The 24,178-nt window shown below is 40.7% G+C and overlaps 1 protein-coding gene across 6 annotated transcripts in view; it reads right to left on the bottom strand.

Annotated features, from left to right (window-relative positions):
* Window positions 1-578: 578 nt before the first annotated feature.
* RTTN (rotatin) overlaps window positions 579-24,178 on the bottom strand; it is a 161,401-nt gene continuing 137,801 nt past the window's right edge. For 5 of the 6 annotated variants that reach the window (XM_060614067.3, XM_060614069.3, XM_060614070.3 and 2 more), the window contains 9 exons: window positions 23,314-23,419; window positions 22,210-22,307; window positions 20,867-20,944; window positions 17,058-17,184; window positions 14,074-14,276; window positions 10,610-10,877; window positions 3,073-3,176; window positions 1,881-1,950; window positions 579-988 (listed from right to left, as the gene is read on the bottom strand). In XM_060614067.3, coding sequence (XP_060470050.3) covers window positions 903-988; window positions 1,881-1,950; window positions 3,073-3,176; window positions 10,610-10,877; window positions 14,074-14,276; window positions 17,058-17,184; window positions 20,867-20,944; window positions 22,210-22,307; window positions 23,314-23,419 — 1,140 coding nt within the window. In that variant the 3' untranslated portion in view covers window positions 579-902. The remainder of the gene's footprint in view (window positions 989-1,880; window positions 1,951-3,072; window positions 3,177-10,609; window positions 10,878-14,073; window positions 14,277-17,057; window positions 17,185-20,866; window positions 20,945-22,209; window positions 22,308-23,313; window positions 23,420-24,178) is intronic. The other variant, XM_060614068.3, reaches the window with a different exon arrangement.

Below are 24,178 nucleotides of genomic sequence, written 5' to 3' on the forward strand. Positions count from 1 at the left end.
TTTTCTTAGACACAATTTTCTTACTTTTAAAAGTGTTGGGAAAACTGCCAAAAGTGATCCACACTTGAATTGATTCTAATTTAAGTTCTCAGTTCAGAACCACATGCCAGTTAAGGTTACATCATGAATGCCTGACAGAATTTGTTCCTGCTAGATTGATTTTATTAAGTCTTAACTCTTCATGATGTTTTGGGCTGAGCTAGAATTTGAACACAGGCCCCATCTGATCATAAGTTCTATTTCTTCCCTCATTATTACACAACATTTCAGAAGCTGAGAGGTGAAAATAATAAAATATAGCAGGTTAACAAATCATATACAAAGGAGTTAATATCACTAAAAATTGCATAAAGAAGCTACTCACAAAATCATAGACGTTTACATGCAAGTATCTCTTCACCAATGTAGATGCCCTGGGCAAAATAAAAGTTTGTGAAACAAGGATCTGTACTGACAAGAGTCAGATTCCATGTAATAAATTAAGGAAGAAAAGGAAATCAGAATTAGTAATTCCTCCAATTACCGCAATTCATATTCATGATACTGATCAAAGTCTGCAAGCAGCAATTATTAGTCAATTTTCAGTTTCTAAAAATACTTTATTAAATAACTGTTAAGTAGGATTTTTACAAAGCAAATTGCACAAAAAAAGGTAAAAATGTTTATGTTCCCAAAAGTTCCTGTGCCTCTTTTTTTATCATCTTCTTGTCGGCTGCTCTTTCTCACGGAGCCAGTACAAAGGGGCAGAACGAGGACGTCTTCCGTTCTGCTCCTCATCCGGAAGGAAGGCACAGCACCCTGCAGAGACTCAGCGTGTCTCTAGCTAAGAGTTGCTACACGGAGTCTGCTTCAAGGTGGGCTCACCTGGGGTGGCCGTCAGCCTCCGGGCTCCTTCACGGTGCTCAGGAAGAATTAAGAAGCTGAACGAGGTTTTCGAGGCATTTCATATAATAGGCATTTAGCGGGGTTTCTTCTGAGTTTGAGAAAGCTGAAAGAGAAAAATAAGAGTATGGAAGAGTAAGTTTATGAAACTCAGTACTGCACTTAAGAGCGGCCAGAATTCATACTTATTTTTTAAACAAGGTACTTCCATAATGGCTGCCATTACCTATAATACCGAATGAACGCCTTGCTCTTTTTTTTGCCCCATCCCTCCTAATGCCTAAACTCTGACATAACTCAATTATTCGGTACCTCTAGAAACTCATGGTCACAGCAAGAAACCAACCAAAAAAACTATAGACCACTTATAAAGAATCAGCCTACAAAAAAATTCATTACTAACTAATTAGTAACAAAATAACTAACTAACACAAACTAATAACTAAAAGACTCCGTACAGTACAAGGAGGACACAGTACAGTGCCTTAGCATAAAAAAGTGTTCAAAGAATAATGCTCATTGAAAACCTGTGTCACTTAAAATGAAAAACGAACTGTGAAAAGAAAACCCTGCCTCATATCATGATCACATCACAGGGCTGAGAGGATACAAGGGCAATGGGATCTATTCTCGGAAGACTGTAATTCAACTCCCTGATGTTAGATCAAAGTTTTCTGTTCAAGGTCAATTCTAATTGGGCCCAGCTCTTATCACCTAAGAACACACTACGGCACAGCGGTAGCCACTGGCAAAGGACATTTAGTGCAAGAAAAAGAAAAGGAGTTGGAGAAAGATCACAGACACGTTTCAAGAAATTATTGTATCTCAAACCTTCATCTATCAAAACATTTTATTATTTAAAAGGTGACGTAATGAAGAGCACGGACCAGTGTTGAAAACGGTCTTTTCGCCGTGAACTATCCAAGTATTTCACTAATCACAGAATTCACTGAATAGCTTCCAAGGTTAACTGTAATCTCTTTCATAATAAAACTTACTTTTCTTTGCTAACGAATATGCTTCATCCACTCTTCTTTTTATTGATGGGTTTTTCAAAGTTGTTTTTGCCTGGAGATAACATAGAGCAACCCAAGAATCAGACTTCTTCCCACACGCCAAGGATCAGGACACTACAGTACTAAAGCCACCACTGCTGACCGCAAGCACTGAGCAGATTATCATGAAGCACGACAATGTGGTCAGGGGGATTAGACAGAAGCACATCCCCCTGGGTCGTCGCCCACATCCTTCCCTCTCTAACTTGACTCTTCTCTGCTGCTCCAAGTTCTTTGTCCCCTGCCCTGCCCTTTACCCCTTCTCTCCTAATCTCAAGTCTTAAAGGAAGACTCAGTCTTGGTTTCAATATTTCATATTCCCTCAAGCCCCAGATTTCAGATTAAAATATATCAAACGGTACCAGGTGGTCAACAAATATTTACTAAGTGACCGTAAAGTGCCAAACCCCGTGCTAAGCCTTGGGGACACACGGTGAAAGCGACAGCACAGCCTTTCGCCTCTTGTGCTGTCAGCCAGCGGGGAGAGCAGGCAGCACAGACAAGGGACTATCAGCTGAGAGGGCACCATTCGGGGACGGTGTCTATGGGAACGCTGTCTGTCACTGGCCACTATTTAATGGCTAGATACCCAAGGGCACTTCTCTCAGGAACGAGATGTCTGCAGTGAAAGAGAAGACCAAAGGCCAGAGAGGGCAAGTGCGAGGCTGCACCTGCTATCGCTCCCTTGCGGCCGGCCCTGTGCTGCAGCCTTCCAGGAATCGGGTCCTCTCAAAACTCAGCGGCGACACAGGCTAGACAAAGAGGAATCACACAGCTGGATAAAACTTCGTTATTTGGTTTTATTTCAGGATATATTTTTCCCGAATACGTCTTTTAACAGAAATGATCTATACTAACACTACATCAATATGCCAAATCAAGTTATACCAACAGGGAGAATTCACCCAAAAGAGACAGACAGCCTTCTGAAATGAGACATCCTGTTAATTAAATGACAATGATTTCAACTGATGGCTCACTAATTGTATAAATGCACAAGACAATAAGGTCCTTGAGTTCGTTTTGTTGTTGTTGTTGTTGTTTAAAATGTAGCTGATACTCCTCTGGCGCCCCTGGCTGCACTCTCAGAGGCTTGGATTTGCCCCTGGCTAGAACAATGACTTTAAAAACTGACCTTTTGATAATTGTGAATCAGAGCCCAAAGCGCAGCTGCTCCAATCCTCTGAGCATGTTGATTCTCGCTTTCCAGACAGGCAGCTAGCACACTAATGACTTTTTCTAATAATAAACACATTAGGGGGAAAAAAACAAAAGTTCAGTCCCAGACATCACAATGCATTCTGATCTTGGACTAGTCAGATACTCCCTTTGCCCCCATCAGAATACATACAAAGTTGGTATCACTAGACTGTGGCAAAAACAATCTGGTAAACCATACGTGGGAGGACAACCTCACAACAAACTATCTTCATGACGGGCACAGAACAGTCATGGCAGCCTAATTCTTTTGGCCCTAATTCAACAAAGGCACATTCATTTAAACAACAATAGTGCAGAAGTAAGTAATTATACAAAGAGTTGTATAAATGAGCTGTTCAATTATAGTTCACATTTTGGTGTGCAGGAAAACAGATGTGCTCTTATGATAAATTATAAAGACCATTATACAAACATCAACAGCATGGGTTACTATATAAAACAATAATCAAGAAATACCAGATTAGTTAAGCCTTTTAAAAAAGGACTAAACATTTTAGAGAAATGCTTTTGTGTACTTATGTGTCAGAGGAAAAAGTGATTTAAAGGCATATCAACACACAAGATGTGTCCCCTTTTTGCATAGCTAGGCAGACTGTGAAATCAAGACTTACAAGTTATCTGCAGCATACTATTCGTTTTAAGGGAAGACACAGAGAAGTCCAGTCCCAAGGAGATTTGTCAGGGTGTTTCAGAAAAGTATATGAACCTATCTTATTACTAACTTTTATATATTTTATTGTATCAAATTATTTTTCCTCTAAAATCTATGTTTAAAAGCATGTTCCATTTTTAAGCTCAGAGCCTGGAGCCTGTTTCAGATTCTGTGTCTTCCTCTCTCTGACCCTCCCCCGTTCATGCTCTGTCTCAAAAATAAATAAACGTTAAAAAAAAAATTAAAAAAAAAAAAAAAAACATTTGATGATACTCAGAGAAACACATGCTCAGAGCTTGTTATTGGGAACCCTCTCTCTCTCTCTAACCACTCCCCCCTCTACTGGATGCATCTAATTAAATGGTAACCTGGTTGAGGGCAGAGTCTATATCTGCTCACTGATAAATATTCCAACCACAGTGCCAGTGTATTTTAGAGGCTCAATAAATACCAGTTGGATGAAAGATTCCATAACTTGGGGCACCAGGGTGGCTCAATCAGTTAAGTGTCTGACTTCAGCTCAGGTCATGATCTCGTGGTTCACAAGTTCAAGCCTGAGTCCAGCTCTGTGCTAACAGCTCGCTCAGAGCCTGGAGCCTGTTTCAGATTCTGTGTCTCCCTCTCTGCCCCCACCCCCCCCTTCTCTCTCTCTCTCTCTTTCTCTCTCAAAAATAAATAAAACATTAAAAAAATTTTTTTAAAGAACGATTCTGTAACTAAAGCAACAAAAATGCTGTTTAGGTGATTCTATTTAGTTGTTATTTTTTTATTTCATTTATTTATTTTTTTAATTTTAAATCTTTTACCGAAAAAAAAAAAAGCTCCATAAAGTGAATTCTGTACCATCAAGAGACAGTGTGGAAGGTACACAGAGTGCTGAACTTTCTGCCAACCAGCCCCTACTCCTTACCACCCACCTCCTCCCCATTCCCTGGCTTCCCTGGCTTATCCCATAACTTCCCCATAATTAGCCTATATAAATAGTTACCCGATGAAACTCATTATGTGCGGTTGTAGGTGACAGCTCGTACTCTTAGGGCACATCACCCAATGAAAGGGTGATTCCCATGTGTTTCTCTATCATCAAATGTTTTTTTTTTCTTTTTTAATTTTTTTTTTTTTTTAACGTTTATTTATTTTTGAGACAGAGACAAAGCATGAACGGGGGAGGGTCAGAGAGAGGGAGACACAGAATCTGAAACAGGCTCCAGGCTCTGAGCTGTCAGCACAGAGCCCGACGTGGGGCTCAAACTCACGGACTGTGAGATCATGACCCGAGCCGAAGTCGGACGCTTAACCGACTGAGCCACCCAGGCGCCCCTACCATCAAATGTTTTAATACGGTGTACTAAACTTAGCATATAACCCCTGATCTAAAGAAGTTTATAATAACTCCTTCTACCAGTTACTATCTCTTAAGCATTTTTTTCAAAAAAATTTTTAATGTTTATTGATTTTTTTGAGACAGAGAAAGAGAGCATGAGAGTGGGGAGGGGCAGACAGAGAGGGAGACACAGAATCTGAAGTTGGCTCCAGGCTGTGAGCTGTCAACACAGAGCCCAACGCAGGGCTCGAACTCACGAACTGAGATCATGACCTGAGCTGAAGTCTGAAGCTTAACCGACTGAGCCACCCACACACCCCTCTTAAGCATTTTTTTTTAAAATTTTTTTTTTTTTTAGCATTTACTCATTTTTGAGAGTGAGAGAGACAGAGCATGAGCAGGGGAGGGGCAGAGAGAGGGAGACACAGAATCAGAAGCAGGCTCCAGGCTCTGAGCCATCAGAACAGAGCTTGACATGGGGCTCAAACTCACAGACTGCGAGATCATGACCTGAGCTGAAGTCGGACGCTCAACCGACTGAGCCACCCAGGCACCCCAAGCATTTTTAATAAAGTACATACATAGATCAATTAATGTGATGCCCCCACTGATGATGCAACAGGGTAAGTTTTTAAAAATACATTTCATTGTGAGATATAACACGGTTACAAAAAAGGCACATTAAAATAGATATGAAGTGAGCACCTACAAACACATATAAATAACCCCAAAAGATAACAGTAAAATGTAGCTAGATAAGTAGGAAATGAGTTTTACTTACTACTTTTCTTCTTAGTATAATTGATTTAATTACACATTTAGGGATGCCATCTTTATAGTTTTCAGAGCATAGGACTTTCACCTCCTTGGTTTTTACTCCTAGGTATTCTTTTTTGGCACAACTGTAAGTGGGCTTGTTTTCTTAATTTATCTTTCTGTTACTTCATTATTAGTGTATGGAAACACAACAGTTTCTGTATATTGATTTTGTATCCTGTGACCTTACTGAATTCATTTATCAGTTCCAGTAGTCTTTTTGATGGTCTTTTCTGTATATATCATAATGTCAACTGCAAAGAGTGACACTTTCACTTCCTTTCCAATCTGTACGCTTTTTTTTTTCTTGTCTGTGGCTAGGAATTCTAGTACTATGTTGAATAAAAGTGGTAGAGAGGGCACATCCTTGTCTTGTTCCTAATCTTAGGGGAAAAGCTCTGTTTTTCACCACTGTGCATGATGTTATCTGTGGGTTCTTCATATATGGCCTTTATCATATTGAAGTACGTTCCCTCTAAACCTACTTTGTTGAAGGTTTTTATCATGAATGGATGTTATACTTTGTCAAATACTTTTTCTTCATCTATTGAAATGATTGTAAGGCATTTATCCTTTCTTTTACTGCTGTGATATCACATTGATTGATTTGCACATACTGAATCATAGTTGAAACACGGGAATAGAATGAATCCTACTTTATCTTGGTGAATGATTTTTTTTAACGTGTTCTTGGATTCGGTTTGCTAATACTATGTTGAGGATTTTTGCATCTATGTTCATCAAAGATACTGGCCTATAGTTCTCTTTATTTGTAGTATCTTTATCTGGTTTGGGTATCAAGGTAATGCTGGCCTCAGAGAATAGTTTGAGAATAGGTATAACTCTTCTTTAAATGTTTGGTAGAATTCACCTTTGAAGCCATCTGGTCCTGGACTATTGTTTATTGTGAGTTCTTAATAACTCATTCAGTTTCATTACTGGTCATCAGTCTGTTCAAACTTTCTATTTCTAACTGATTCAGTTGGGGGAGGTTCTATGTTGCTAAGAATCTGTCCATTTCTTCCAGGTTGTCCAATCTGCTGCCATATAATGTCTCATAATATTACAATTCTTTGTATTTCCGTGGTATCAGTTGTTATTAATCCTATTTTTGATTCCATTTGGATCCCTTTCATTTTTTTTTTTTTAATGAATTTGGCTAAAGGTTTAGCACATTTGTGCTGATCTTTTCAAAGAATCAGCTCCTGGACTTCATTGTTCGGTTCTACTGCTGTTTTGGTTTCTATTTCATTTATTTCTGCTTTGGTCTTTATTGCTTCCTTTCTACTACTGGTTTGGGGTTTTGTTTGTTCTTTTTCTAGCTCCTTTAGCTATAAGGTTAGGTTGTTTACATGAGATTTTTCTTGAGGTAGGCCTGCATTGCTCTAATCGTCCCTTTTAGAACAGCTTTCGCTGCATCCCAAAGATTTTGGACTGTGGTGTTTTCATTTTCATATGTCGCCATGGATTTTTGCTTTCCTCTTTGATCTGCTGGTTGATCCAGTCATTGTTTAGTAGCATATGATTTACCTTCCATGTAAATCTCCAGAGTTTTCCTTGTGGCTGATTTCTAGTTTAATAGTGCTGTGGTCAAAAATGATGTATAGTAGGACTTCAAACTTTCTGAATTTGTTAAGACTTGTTCTGTGGCCAAATATAGGATTTGTTCTGGAGAATGTTCCACGGACACTTGAGAAGAATGTATATTCTGCTGTTTTAGGATGGAATGTTCTGAATATACCTGTTAGATCCGTCTGATCTGCTGTGTCATTCAGAGCCACTGTCTGCTTGTTGAAGTTCTGTTCGGATGATCTGTCCATTCATGTAAGTGGGGTGTTAAAGTCCCCTACTATAACTGTGTTACTATCGATTATTTCCTTATGTTTGTTAGTAGGTGCTTTATGTATTTGGGTGCTCCCATGTTGGGTACATAAATATTTATAGAATTTGTTTGGCTATTATTTCAAATCTTTCAATTTTTCACTTTCCTATCGCCTGCAAACATTCCCAAGTTTGTCACTTATTTTTCTAAATATGGTATAACTAAATTTATCTTTAAATCTGTGTTTTATAATTATAATATCTGAAGCCTAGGCAGATAAGTTGGTATATTTCTCCCTGCTGGTTCTTCCTCATGTTGCCATGTTTCCCGATGGGATTGGTCACATTTAACTGTATACTAGTGAATACTTCTGAAAAATTAGTTGTGGAGGTTCTCTGAGGCTTAGTGTGCACTTGTCCTCCATCCATCAGAGTGGCAGATTGCTTCTGCTAAGCACCCAGAAGCACTGTCGATCAAGGTTCGGCTCAAACCAGGTCATAGGCCACTCAGTCTATGCATCTGTGGGGTGCAGAGCTGCGGGGAGCAGTCTGTGGTGCCCATTCTCACACTTGTTCTTCTTTTCTTTATAATCACCTGGATGTGGGTTGGGGACCAATTTAATTTTGATTCGTCTTTCTCTTAAGAGGCTAGGTCTTTGGGGTTTACACAATACAGCCAAGATGGCCCCAAACTCCCCTTGTCGTGGATACTCTCAGCTGTATTTCCCTGACTCCTTGGCATGCCTGAACAAAAGCCAAGCATACAATGTTGGCAAATGTCCTCAAGACAAAAAATGCACATTTCCTGTATATATTTTGTGTCTCTCTAGGCACAGACTTTCAATCAAAATGGGCCTGGGAGTTTCCCACTATCTTTTCAGTTCTTCAATTTCTTTAAGGTAAATTTTGATATATTTTATCTAGCATATTTTTGTTGTTTTCAGAACAGACCTTGCCTGACATTTATAGAAACAAGGAATACTCTGGCTCTATTTTTCAAAGCCTCACAACCTACTCTATTCCTGACCATCAAAACCAGAGGTTTGGGCACTAATTATCAGAATTATGCAGTCTTACATGGTAGATTTTTAAGCTAGGTGCCTCTGCGAAGCCCTCCCTCTGGATCCCCAAGGGGAAAAGGCCTGTGACATGCCTCCAAAGATCCATACAAAAACTGCACAGTTGCTGCCTCTTATCCCTGCCTTGGAGGCTCCGATGTCATGTCTGTGGAGCTGAGGAAGCTCTTTCTTACCAAAAGTTTGCCCATGTGCTTTAAGCTAAGGAAGAAGAGAGAGCATCACTGTTACAAAGAAAAGCTAAAAATAAATCCAGAGGGAAAATGCAGACTTCTCCTTGAGTTCCCTTAAGCTGTCCTTTTTCCAACTCTCTTAGTAAGAAAATTGCAGTGAGTAGTCCCCAAAGAAAAAAATTTCTGAGAAAGAATAACAGATGAGAGCAGGCATGGGAAAAGATCCCTCACGTAGCTACCTCACTGCCCTATGTGGCAGGGCCTATCATTATCCCTCTCTACCAAACCAAGGGCTGAGGCACAAGCCCACGGTGGCCAGCACAGCATCCGTAGAGGAGCTATGGAAAAGCAGAGCTCAGATCCACAGTTCATCTCACTACGTTAAAAGCTGACTGAGCTTCTAAAATCTTTCCCTATATTTCAATAGTTATCAGAAAAAGAGAAGCACCAGCACACACGGGAGAACATAAGCATAATCACTGACACTCACTTAGAAACTCCACATGTCACAGGAAAACACCTGTAAGAAAACACTAAGTACAAAACATGAGAGGAAAACACAATTAGCCCATCTGGAGCAGCCACTACGCTCCATAAATGGTTCCAGGCACTTCATGTGTGTTTATAAACTGATTTCTAATGCCCGCCTCTTTTTATTTCCCCCAAACAATGCGATGCCTCCTTATAAAACTCCCTCCCTATAAATGTCACACTCTACTCACAGAAACAGCACATGGCTGTAGAAACAGACCTTTCCATTTCCCTCTTTCTGTTTCAAAATTATTCTGAATCCTCACCTCCACCTGTCCTACATCTCAGAGAATCGGGTCTCTGTAAGGCTAATTTCACCATTTGGTCTTGGATCCTGAACTCTCCTGCCTACTCAAGAGCTCTCTCAATCACTGAATATTCACTGAATGCTCACTAGTGACAGGCACAATTCTAGATGCCAAGTGAAGAAAAAAGACAGAAACCTCTTGACCTCCTAGGAGCTAATGTTCTAGTGTGGGCAGACTAGGAATGAACAGATATATGCCAAAAACACATATAGTATCTCACCTGGTGGTAATGTCAACAGGGAGGGAGAGGAGAGAGTGAGAGAGAGAAGGACGGGAGGCAGGAAGAAGGATGAAGGATGTGGGGGTTATCACGTTGGCAGGTTGGTCTGAAGAGGCTTCACTGACACCGCAGCACCTGCTCAAAGACCCAGGGGAGCCAGGAGAACAGAGATGGGAGAAGTCAGGGTGAGGCCAGAGAGCGCCCACGCCAGGCTCCTCCTCCCTACCACCTCCGGGATCCAGTGCAGCCACCAACAGCAAGACTCCTGGCAGCCACTGGAGAGCTGGAGCCATGTCTGGTTCATCCCTGAGGACAGGGGTCACACCTGATTCGTTCCAACGGCCTCTGCCTCCCACACTGCCTTGAACACAGTGGTGCTTAACAAATAGTTGGCAGATTACTTACAAAACATTTTGTGTTTTACTCTAAATGGAATACTGTACGAATGACCACATGTATAAATGGGGGTGTGTGTGTGTCTGTGTGTGTGTGTGTGTGTGTGTGTGTGTGTGTGTGACGTGAATACTCACCATTAGCCAGGATCTTGGGCTTATTGGCAGGACTGAAGCAAATATTATGAAAAATAAGGAGAGGTATACACGGGCTGCTCTTATGCTTGTATTTGCTCATCTCTGTAAGCAAGTCCAAACAGCCATCCAGCCTCAGGATCATTTGTTGGCCATCTTCTCCAAGTGAGATATTCAAGAGTAACTTCAACCAAAGAATGGTCAGATTACTGAGATGTTTATTTCCTCCTTTTGGCAATGTTAGAGACAGAAAGTTCTGTAAGAAGTTACTCTGTGGATAAACAGAGAGAATATTATTTTCTTCTTGACTCTTTTCATTATTTTCTTTGTCCCTTGGAGACCAATTAACTAGCATTCTGCTCTTCTTTTCCCAACTTTAATTTCTCCTTCCTCCTAACAACTTCCAAATACTCCCATCTAAACTGTTTCCAGGTATAAGTGAAAAAATTAAGGAGAACAAAATAGTGCTCAAATTTTTAATTCTTACTAATTCTTTCCTGACGATGGATAAACTAACTACATATAGTCAACTCTCAATTATTTAGGATGGATAATTCCAGTTGGGGATTATTTCAGGCCTCCTGAGTTCTCTCTCTCTGCCTGCCTTCTGGCAATTTTGCTACTCATTAAAAACTATCCTATGGGGAGGAAAAAGAAAACAAAACCCAAGTCAGTCTTGGATACCAGTTAACAACTCTAGTAGTACTGAGCAGACCGGAATCTTTATAGCTACAAGTGTGCTTAAAAATGAAAAAAAAATCTGGGGGAGCCTAGTTGGCTCAGCAGGTTAAGCGTCCAGCTCTTGATTTCAGCTCAGGTTATGACCTCATACTTCATGGGATTGAGCCCCATGTGCACTCTGCACTGACAGTGCAGAGCCTGCTTGGGATTCTCTCTCTCTCCCTCTCTCTCTGCTCCCCCCTCGCTTGCATGCACTTTGTCTCTTACAATAAACAAACAAACAAACATTAAAAAAAATTTTAAAGCGCAACTGAGCGTCCAACTCTTGATGTCGACTCAGGTCATAATCCCAGGGTCGTGGGATCAAGCCCTCCATCGGGCTCCACACTGACCATGGAGCCTGCTTGACATTCATTCCCTCCTTCCCTCCCTTCCTCTCTCTCTCTCTCTCTCTCTCTCCCTCTGCCTTGCCCCCTGCTCACACTCTCTACAAAGTACAATAAAATAAAATAATCTACATGTATATCATATATTCACTTTACCCCCACTGCTTATCATTACAGATGAATTTCTCATGGCTACATGCCACCCTAGTAAACTTATAGAGGGGTATCAAAAATATCAGTTGGATATTTTGACCGGAGAACAGAAGTGTGATCACTTAACTTTCTTAACTGTCTGGAATACCAGGCTATAGAGATAGGAGATCTCTCTCCTGCTTAATAATCTATTCTGGCCTATTCTTGGGTTCTCTTGCACCTAAATCAAGATGTTGGCTTGAATCTATTAAACACATTTAATACTGTTACATAAAAGGATTCTGAGTCTAAAAATGAAAGGATATAGAAATGCTGACTCACTATATTGTGCACCTGAAACTAATATTATTACATTGTGTATGTTAACCAAATGGAATTTAAGTAAAAATTACAAAAAAAAAAAAAAATGAAATTAGCTACAGAAATATTAGCAACATTACCCAAGCAACAAGTAAACTGTGAAACCACATGCCCACTTTGCATTGCACAGTCACTCACACCTACTTCTCATTGCTCAGTCCAAATTGACACCTTCTAGATTTATCCCTTGCCTTTCCTGTTCAGCTACATTCTACCATGATATTGGAGATCTGGAGTGGACACTAGTGATAAAACATATGGCAGTGCTTTCAAGTATAAACATACTATGGGCATTCCTTCTCTTTGCTGGAGCTAAAGATGCTTTTAGACAATTTCCTATACCATGTGGAATGTAGAGAAACATGGTGGAGAGAAACCAGACACTTTAGAGTCTTGTTGTACAAAAGTGCTGGTTATGTCTTCTAATGCCCATAGCAGGGTAACAGAGAGGTAGAACTGTTAAGTACCCAGGGCTCATTATAACAGAGCAGCAGAGGAAGGCTCGGGGGTTTCCTAACTAGAGCAGAGGAAAAACAACTTGACTGAGCTGCACCTGAAACAGAGTCGCATGAAATACGTATCGATATATGCTTGAGTACAGAAACAGAGTCATGCATTGAGAGTGGAGGACACCTTAGAGATCATGTTATTTAACCCAGTAAGTTTTCAAATGAAGCAACTGAAGCTTAAAGAGAGAAGGTCTCCTGCTCAAAGTCCCACGTCAAACCCGAGATCGGCAACTTGTTCGGGAGCTCCTGTTCTATTCCACCCGTGTACTCCAGAGGGGAGCGGGGGAAAGCACTGCCCCCGGCCCGTGCTCTCACACGTGTAGGGACGGGGCCACAGACATCCAGCGCAGCGTGACGTGTATATCCACCTGTGGTTCTGGTGGGATAGTGGGTCCCTGATTGCACCTTTTGCCAATTTATACAGTGTGAGCCCTCCCACCATGGCTGATTTCAAGATAGCACGGTGATGTCAACTGGGTCACAGAATTCCTGAAAATCACCAATGACACTCATGAGTCAGCCTGAGTTAGCTCCAACACACCACTGAAAAGACTGTTCCTTAGTAAAACTGCTATTTATTTGGAGATTGCAGTCTATGTGGGTTTTTTCTGGAGGCGGTGGGGGTGGGGGGCTGACACAGGAGAGGAAACGGAGATTCAATTCTCATGAATACTGTCAACTTTCATAATTTGTCTTGGCCTCCATATAAAGGGAACAAAAACACTCAAAGTACTACTCGTAAATAATAGACATGATCATATTCACAATGTACAGGATCTTCCAAATTAGGGATTCTGGTCATACATATCTAAATATAATCTCACTGAACATGTGTATTACAATTTGTTTAACTCATTCAATCCCTTGTAAAGTACCGTAGGTTAAAAATCAGTGATAAGAAGTCAAGTTTTGGCACTGGAGTCCCAGAGGACTGATAACATCGTTCTAAGCAGGGCAAGATGGCTGTCATTTCACACGTTGTTCTGACTATGTAAACTGAACTGAGATCGCTACTGTTCCATTTGGTCTATGTAAAGACTGGACAGGACTTGTATAATCTCAAATAAATGTAAGACAGCTGTCTTTCTAATTCTAAACCCCTCATTTTTGAGAGAGGTAAAATATGATCCAAAAGTAAGAAGATAAACTGAAAGGAAGTGTAATGATCATCCTCTAGCCTATCCTCTCCATGTGTCATCTATCAATTGGCTTTAAACATAGTGAACCCCTTAATCCTTTCACAGTCTTTTAAACACAACGTCTTGAAAGCATAATAATTTAATCCTAGAAACTGAGTTCTAGATTTTTCATACATGTTCTTGATTAGAAGGATTATTCTACTCTTTTTTAAGATATGAAGGACAAATTAAGTACTTACTTTCTGAATTACTCCTTTACAGTCATGAGACAAGGCCAGGTTCGAAAGAAACATAAAAACCATCTGCTGAACTGCAGTGTTCTCAAGAGGCATCTGGGAAGCCAACTTCAGGATACACCCCATCAGAGAGGTGCCAGGCGCTCCTCTATAGGCAGCTTGAACTGGATATGGCCCACAACTTGACCAACAAAGAGAACTGCAACCTGAAAAAACATAGCCTATCATAATGTCATCTTAGTTTTACTATTTAGTTAAAAAAACCTGGGGCATCTGGATAGCTCAGTCATTCAAGCGTCTGACTCTTGATTTTGGCTCAGGTCATGATCTCACAGTTCATGAGTTTGAGCCCCGGGTCAGGTTCCACACTAACAGCATGAAGCCTGCTTGGGATTCTCTCTCTCCCTCTCTCTATGCCCTTCCCCTCCTTGCACGCATGCACTCTCACTAACAAAATAAATAAATAAACTTAAAAAAAAAAAAACAACAAAAAACCTAAGTAGTGAAGCATATCTGCCTATTCAATGACTTATCCACTAATCTATGAACTGCAAATCAGCAGGGAAGGCTAGTGTTGACATCTACATACAGCCTAATGGATTTGCTGTCCTCACTGAGGGTCTAATGATCTAAATTTTTTTTAATGTTTATCCATTTTTGAGAGAGAGAGAGAGCATGAGCAGGGGAGGGGCAGAGAGAGAGGGAGACACAGGATTCAAAGCAGGCTCTGGGCTCCAAGCTGTCAGTACAGAGGCCGATGCAGGGCTCAAACCTACAGACTGTGAGCTCATGACCTGATTCAAAGTCAGACACTCAACCGACTGAGCCACCCAGACACCCCTCAAAAGGGCATTTTAAAACACTAGGTTTATTTTTTCTTAATGTTTGTTTGTTTGTTTGTTTTGAGAGAGAGAGAGAGAGAGACAGACAGACAGAGACAGAGAAAAGAGGAAATCCTAACCAGGCTTTGTACTGTCAGCGCAGAGCCCGACACAGGGCTTGATCCAACGAACTGTGAGATCATGACCTGAGTCAAAATCAAGAGTCAGACGCACAACCAACTGAGCCACCCAGGTGTGCCTAGATTCATTTTTTAAGAATAAATATGCATAAGAGGTTTTTAAATAGTTCCTTAAAAATACATCTAAATAAAGACCTGTGCAGAAGAAGAGAATTTTAGAAATGGGGGTAAGTTGGTCCAATGCCTTCATTTTACACAAGAAAAAAGAAAAGGAGGAACGCGATAATCCTGGGGTGTGTCCACAGGACGTTTGGTACCAGCCATGTATGCTAGATAAAGGCCAGAGCTCAGAGAAGCCAGTGGCTTGTTCAGAGACACACAGCTCACAAGCAGCAAGAGCCAGAAGCGTCAAGTGGTTTTCCAGAATCCAGTGTTTTCTCAGTAAATTAAACAACCGTATGGGATTTATCAAGGGAGGAAACCAACCATATAAGAATTAGAAATTCATTTTACTGCATTGTAACATAAATCTAAGTGTAATTAAGTTATGACAGTCCATGCAAGGAGGCTAGCTTAAGTATCACTAGATGAGAATCCAATACATTCTGCAAAGTAAAGTCATAAAAGGCAAGTAAACACAAATAAATATAGTGGTCTTGCCTGTATTCACACCAAATCGCAGCATCCAAATAGAAAGGTTTCCACTAGATCCACTAAATGACGGAGTTTTGCTTGAAAACAAACTAGAGAGGAGAATAAAAAGTTTCTTCTCCCATTTAGTAACCTAACCACAATCTCATATTTACAACAATTTTAAGTAAAAAGTGACATATAGTTTCAAAAGATTTAAAATGTTTCTTTTACTCAATATGTAGCAATTGGTTTTTTTTCCCCTCCTTACTTCCCTAAGCCCTGAACTAAGTAGGGAAGGTGGGTGGAGAAGGACCAGGTGCCCACACGGCACAGGAGACAGCTCTGCTGCATGGGCCGAGCCACCAGCAGTGGTGGCGGAGGGACTCAGCGAGAGGAGACCGTCCAAGCAGAAGTACGGACGAAGAAGTTGGAGGCAGAGCGAAAACAAAACCACCTGTGCTGCCTCGCACTCCACGCCCCACAGTGAAAGTTCAGGAGTTAAGAACTTGAAGGTCTGCTGATGTCACGGGGCCCTGCTGGCCAGAGACGAGCGGCGGGGGCCACAGGAGCGGACGGCCCAGAGCGGGGCGGAGGCCCACGTCCCACTGCCACATGGGAGTGAGCGGATGGACTCTGAGCTGTTTTGAGCTCCCGTCCTTTCTCTGTGCATCTTTTGACAACTGGAGAACCAGCCGCTGAGCTGCTGGGTGGCGGCCGGAAGAGAGCACACACACGTAGTGACCGGACCTCACGTGCACGACCCTGACTCTCCACGGGGACGTGACTGCTGCCAGCAGTCCTACTCCACCTCCCGGGCAGGCCTGCCTTCCCTCAGCTCGAATGGCTAACTTCGTGCCTTCTCCTCTCTTCTCCATCACCTCCACCCTTGCCTTCACTCACTCTTAGCTGCCGGCCTCTAACATTGCACGGCCCTCAGCAGCTTCTCAGTAAAACGTGTGTTGAGGGAGTGACAAGAGGTGTCCCGATGGCATCAGCTATTACGAGGCCAACTGTATCTAGAGCCACCTTTCATCACACCAGCTCCTACTCTAGAGTCCATAAAAGTTTTAACCTTTATCTGGTTCTTGAGGTCTTACATCGTTAATTTTCACTCTCTCGATTTCCCTATGAAATTCAATTTCCCACTGCCATATAACCAGGTCGGTTTCTCCCTCTCTATTCCCTGAGCTGCCTAATGAGTCCTCCTGGCTGCACAAACACATACTGAAGTATCTTGTGACACCCATAAGAAAGTTTCCCTCTCACCAACATGCCCTCTGTAAGCAGGAGAAACACTTCAAACTGTGTATTTGTTTTTTAGTTCATTTTCACAGCATTATATAAAATTAGTATTTTAGTTTATTACTGAAAGGCAGAATTGGGATCTATTTACCATTTGGAAAATTTGCAGTGTAGACACAGAGTAGCTGCAGAGCAATTTGCATCAATGAATCATCCATCAAAAGCCAAGGCCAGAGTGAGTGCAAGACAGGGACCAGATGAGCTTCAAGAGCTGCTTCCTATTGTGAGAAAGAAATACAGGCAGTATTAGTGTGCACATATGAAAATACAAAATTAAAATCAAATAAAAAAAACCTGCTACCAATATATAAGAAGACAAAAACTGAATTTATCTTTGTTCCGGTTAGGGCAAGCTGGCACAAGAATCCTGCAGACAGATTTAGCACCTTGCCCAGGACTGCCCTGACCATGAGCCTGACCAGTCTCAGGAAGTGCCTTTAACACTGGGGTGACCACAATATACAACTTAGCTAAGAAATGTTAGAAACCAACAAACAAAAAAAACATCAAAACAGCTCCTAAACATGTAAATTAAACAGGACAATGATATCTCACTACATTGAATAAACTCTCATAAGTACTCTAAAATGATTAAGAAATGGGATTTTCTGGTTAAGAAAACACTCTGATCAGTTCTGAGTTCTCCCCTCCACCTTCTTTCTCCTCTGTGTTTATGTGTGTGTGTGTATACGTTGGTAAGTGTGGACAGATCAGAAGTAGAGTACTATCTATAAATAATTGGAATATAGTAAAAGCCAAAATACTATGTCAAATCAATAAATTCTTATGTAATTCATAGTCTTTATTACAAAGATCAGTTACCCCTAGGACGGTATTATGTATAAAATCTATTTGCAGTGGGGCGCTGGAGTGGCTCAGTCTGTTAGGCGTCCGACTCCGGCCTGGGTCATAATCTCATGGTTGGTGAGTTCCAGCCCCGCATCGGGCTCTGTGCTGACAGCTTGGAGCCTGGAGCTGCTTCAGATTCTGTCTCCATCTCTCTTTGCCCCTCCTCTACTCGTGTTCTCTCTCTCTCTCTCTCTCTCTCTCTCTCAAAAATAAATAAAATTAAAAAAAAAATCTGTCTGCAGTAATGAGCAATTTTTTAAATGAACAGGAATTACTAGGTAATTCATAGACCTTATGTGCACACATGTAGGTATTTATATTAAATACACACACCCTATACAATTTTATGCAGCATCAATGGCAGAAGAGAGTGGGAAGTTACTACCAGTGTTCAACCCTCTCCATAAGCTCTGAAGTCATTCCCAGTGTTAGTTATTCACCCCACTCTTCATAAGCTTGGAACACAGCCCCACGATGACGAAGACAGAAGTAATTATGTATAAGCTCCGTCTCTACCACTCTGTCCACCTAGTTTATCTGTTTGTTCATCTACTCATCCTTCCTGCCTGGAAGTGCGGAGGAGGTGTTCCTTTGCTGGTGGTCAGGAAGTCCATCTGTCCTCTGAAACACAGCCTCCCCACCTCCTCAGGGACCTTCATCCATCAATCAGTCCTCTTCTTCCTGTCTCTTTAACAACTAGTCCCCAGTTTGCTCACTTCTGTTTATATTCAAGCAGTTTACATGTTAGGAGAAACAAACAGTCTAGACTAACTTCCTTTAATGCTGTGAGTCCTAAATTATTAATGCTGCTTTTCATGACCAAGGTTCTTACTGCTTTCACTTCCCATCTCTTAATCTTCAGCTTTAGTTCAATTTATTTTCTGTCCTGACAGTGCTACCAAGACCACCCTCAGCACTGTGGCATCTATTAAAGATCTACTCTTAGTTCATTTCCATGTAGCCTCTCTGTCCTGGAACATCTCCAAACGCTCTCCAGCACTCCCATCCCAGTTGTTTTCCATGTTTAGTTTCTACAGATATGACCTAGGCTTTCGTATATACTCTCTTGGGAAATTTCAACAGTTTACACTGCTGACTCCTAATATCCCCCGCCTATATCCTGCTCAGAGCCCCAGACTCTTGTAATCTACTGATTACCGGCCATTTTCCACCCGGATGTCCCAAAGACCCTTTATATTAACATGTGTGAACCTGAACATTATAATCGCTCATGCCTACAATCTACTCTATTATGCGCACTTGCATTAAAGTAGAGCCTGGAAATCACTCTACATTTCTCTTTTCTCTTCAGTATCTCCCCACCCTCCTTTCCTTCTTCATCTGCCCCAATTCGGGGCTCATCACCTCCTGTCTGACTACTACAGTCTCCGACCTCTAACCTTCCCCACAGTTCATTTACCTTCCAGCCACCATGATCTTCCCAGTATGGAAACCCCTAATGTCCCATGTATACAGACAACGGGGTGAGGCAGCCATGGGTGACTTGGTGAATTACCAAAGCGTACCCAACGGTTAGTACTGGGAGCATGTGATACTCCTCAGGAAGTTGGAACAGGAAAAGAAATTAAGAATCTTTCCCCACAGGACTGTATTTATACTCAAAGAACAATCTATATGCTCTTTTTTGGATTTATTCCTTATTAAACAACTTGGAAATGTAAAAATGCTTTGAGTTATTGAGAGATTACACTTTTCATAGATGGCTAATGTGATACAAATGTGAACACTGTATTTCAGTACCCAGCTAGTACCTCATAAATCTATATAAGCAGAGCTGACCTGGAAGGGGTTCCAGAGTATTCCCAGAGTAAGGTGTCATGGATTAATATCAACTACATCCAGCTGCAAGCACATTATTTAGCATAATAGATCACAAATTTAGTAAATGACACCACCATTTTGAGTAAAGAGTTCATATATTGAGAATTTTGGTGAAATGTATAAACAATTCTCAAGTTGTTCTGAAATGTAAATTGCTAGCAACGTGTCTTTAACAAATTAACACAGCTTAAGGAATATGTTCAAAATATTCTTTTTCCAGATAAGTTTTTTCTGGTTTTATCACAAGTAAAAGCAAAAACGACAAGAACGTTTTTTAAAAATGAAACTCCTGTAATTTATCTTTCTCTTATTCATTTCCCACAGTATTTCTCTGTGAAAACTAGTGTTGTATCACTATGACAAAGCAAATCAAAGCACCCAAGACACCATAACCTGCCTAACAGTTCCTACCGCGGTGTTCTAAGTGACAGCACCAATGCTCATAGACACAGCAGCACATCTCCATGGTTCCCAGGCAGAGGGGCGGAGTCACTGGGCACAAGAAGCCAGAAGGGCTGGCCGTGAAGCTCCCCCAGGTGAACAGGGCCGGGCCCAGCAACAGCAGTATTTTCTACCCAAACGAGAGACACACTTTTCCTCTTTCCTTATGGATACAGACACCTCCACTTATTTCCTGGAGAGCTGCCTGACAACTGTCTTTGAAAGAACTCTGCCTTGGGGCGCCTTGGGGGCTCGGTCGGTTGAGTGTCCGACTTCAGCTCAGGTCATGATCTCATAGCTCACGAGTTCAAGCCCCACATTGGGCTCTCCACTGTCAACACAGAGCCTGTTTTGGATCCTCTGTCCCCTTCTCTCTCTGCCCCTCCCCTGCTCACTCTCTCTGTCTCTCTCAAAATAAATACACTTAAAATTTTCTTAGAACTCTGCCTTATTGGACGTACACAAACATGCATTCCATCTTAGTAAAAAGCAACTGAAATGTGCCACCGTAGAGAAAGACACTCATTTGCTTTAGCTGCTTGAAGTTTTCAGTGATAAAGTTAAAATACTGATATGAACATGAAATGCCATCAATGTTGAAGAATAAGGTGCATCTATTTCTGAGAATTAACAGGAGTTTAAGGACCAATCAAGTGCATCTAAAAACATTTGAAGAGTTTTTCATGTTTCTTCCTATATTATCTCATATAAAAACGAAACTTTAATGTCAGCATCACTACTGAAATTTTGAAATATCGCTCTACTTACTTTACATTCTTCATTTTGATAAAGACAGTTTCTTAGGAGCTGCATGGCAATGCTTAACTCTTTAATAAAACCGTCCTCCTGTTTAAACAAAAAGCAGTTTAAAAATGTGAACACAATGGCATATTCCACTTCTTACACAGAGTAATGCCTTCCCCTTTGGGTCACATTACAATGCCAGTGTGCTCTCACTGCACCTGACCACCATAACTTTGAAGGCACTGACAAGCTAATGATCTCTGAAAGATGACCATATCTCAAGAAGTGCATCTGCCACAAAAAAGCTATTTCTGTTCTATCAAGCATGGAGGAACTGAGATATATAATAGGCTCCATGTTTCATCTCAATAAAGTGAAGCAGGTACTGACTGGTTTTCAATCATATCAGGTGTTGGCTGACTTTCTCAATGATGAAGTAAAGAGCCTTTGCCTGGAGAGGAAAAAGGAAAAGAGGCAAGAAAAGAAACTGACAAACATGTAGCCTCCCTCATCAATACAATTATTAAATAAGACTCTTTCTTGGTTTCCTACAAAATGCAACAGAAAGCAGTTATTACACAGATTGCTCCTATAATGGTCTTAGCTATATACATAAATATTTATAGTTATAAATTTATAAATACACACTCATTCATCTTCTGAATAAGCCTGTATGGCAGATCTTTTTGTTTTATTAATTATTAATCATTTATTATTATCATCACTATTATATAAAAACTGTTATTTTGAGCTTACATGACATGCAGTTTGAACATGAGTCAAACAGACTCAACACTCGAGACATTCAAAAGTCATGGAAGAAAATAAATAGAGATCAAGAGTACAGCTTCAAAACCGCCCAGATATAGGGGAACTATTGGTTTTATCAGTTCCTAATTATATGACTGTGTTGGCCTGAGTGCTCACAACATAACAAATATGACATGCTTAGAACAGGGCCTGGCATACAGAAAAATTTAGTAAGTTATATGTCATTCTTAGTGAACCTAGGCTTGCTTTGAGAGAAATATCTTCATTTGTAGCATAAAAAAAAAATTATCTGGCAAAACATCATGCACATTCCAAAACGTTTATAGTAACAAAAACATGTAATATCTAAATCTCATTTTAAGATCTTCAAGTGAAAATTAAGTTACACACACACACACACACACACACACACACACACACACACGCAAGCCCAAAGTCACTAATGTAGAAATCCCATTAATCTATCTAACTACACCCTTCTTCCAAACTGGATACCCATTTCCACCCAAGAGTGGTGTTATTAGTAAGCATAGGACACTGGAGGGATGGTCTCTGTGCCATTCCATGCATCCCGGACATCCGGGACCCACAGTTACCTGTTTCTTCAGCGCTGCTTTCCCGGGCCTGAGAGAATCGAGGTTCAGCTGTGCACTGATGTGCTTCATCTGCTCCATGCAGCTGTCTATTAGATCAGCTGACAGATAAAATCCGAGACAATCAAAAAGGATGTTCCATTACCAAGTAAGCTGAAACCACATATATCAAATTCTCCAAAATAAAATACAACATTTTGTATTTCTGACCAACTTCACTTTGGTATTTTCAGTGAGGGGTTAATAAGTCAGAGGAAATGAAAGAGAACTAAAATGCTGAATAATTTCAATGTTTTCAATTTATACTACAATACTCCTAAAATCGACTTTATGTTTTGAGGTATGCATAATTTGCCTTAGTAGCAAATCACCATTGAAATCACTGGACTTGGGGCGCCTGGGTGGCTTGGTCGGTTAAGCGTCCGACTTCGGCTCAGGTCATGATCTCACGGTCCATGGGTTCGAGCCCCGCGTCAGGCTCTGTGCTGACAGCTCAGAGCCTGGAGCCTGTTTCAGATACTGTGTCTCCCTCTCTCTCTGCTCCTCCCCTGTTCATGCTCTGTCTCTCTCCGTCTCAAAAATAAATAAACGTTAAAAAAAAAAAAATTAAAAAAAAAAAAAAAGAAATGACTGGACTCGATGTTGCTGTTAGTCTCTTTAACTCGAAGACCTGTGTTCTCTGATCACAGATGAGAAATCACAAAACTCTCCAAGGGAAACTTATGTGAAAATACACAACAGTCTAACACTGCTGTTACTACTATCAAAAACTATGTGTTTTTTTCAAGTACGCAATATGTGCTGGTGGTTACTAATATTTAATTATCGTGACGCTGAGTAATGTGTTACTTTTAAAGCTCCTCTACTATTTATATATTCTTTAGGGTAAGAATCATTACTCAAAAAATAATCTACATATATCATCTTTCTACTTTAAAAGTAATACATGTTCACTGTGTTTCTGTCTGGGAAAAAAAACAACTCTTTTTAGTAAGACTGAGATTATAAATTCTTTACACTTTGAATCCAAAGAAAATTATAATGAACAAGGAGTAAAATAAATGAATTGATAACATGCCAGAAAGGCTGATGTGTTGTGTGTCTCACCTTTCAAAGCATGTGTCTGAGCTCTCCTACTGACAGCCAGAAGTGACATCAATGCATTTGCAGCAACTCTTTTCAGGACATCCTTGGAGGGCTTTCCTTCATAGCACTGCAAAAATATATATCAAACTGCCTTGAAGAAAAACTTAATCTGGAGCAAAACTGTTGTGAATAAAAGATGTGGCCTATTTAAAAGGAATTGCTAGGTTTCAACTACTCCACGAAATTCACTGGAACTTGATAAATCATTAAGATTTGAGACTGAGAATGCTCTGTGTGACAAGGACTGCAGATGAAATTTACAATATGGAAAAGACCACGATGTGAAGGAAAAATTGTACTTAGTATTAACACATAGCATGTTCATGCGCTTCATCAAATTCACCAGGGAGTGCACATACATACATGTTAACTTGTTAGAAAGGGTCCTCAAAAAACTGCTGAAGAGGAGAACTGCCATCAAATTCCTTTGTTCTTGAGACACATTCCCCTCCTTCAATTTCCTATTATACCACTGTACCTCAGGTGATTTTGTTCTTTCCATCTTTCTTTTTTTTTTTTTTTTTAACATTTATTTATTTTTGAGACAGGGAGAGACAGAGCATGAACGGGGGAGGGTCAGAGAGAGGGAGACACAGAATCTGAAACAGGCTCCAGGCTGTGAGCTGTCAGCACAGAGCCTGACGCGGGGCTCGAACTCACATACCATGAGATCGTGACCTGAGCCGAAGTCGGACGCTCAACCGACTGAGCCACCCAGGTGCCCCTTTCCATCTTTCATTTCTACAGTAACATTTATCTGTCACATTACATGCTTTTCAAAAAAATAAATTTTTTTAACTTATGTAAATTTTAAAAATCACTTGTA

The sequence above is a fragment of the Panthera onca genome, chromosome D3 (genome assembly GCF_046562875.1).
Source record: "Panthera onca isolate mPanOnc1 chromosome D3, mPanOnc1 haplotype 2, whole genome shotgun sequence".
Classification (NCBI taxonomy): Eukaryota; Metazoa; Chordata; class Mammalia; order Carnivora; family Felidae; genus Panthera; species Panthera onca.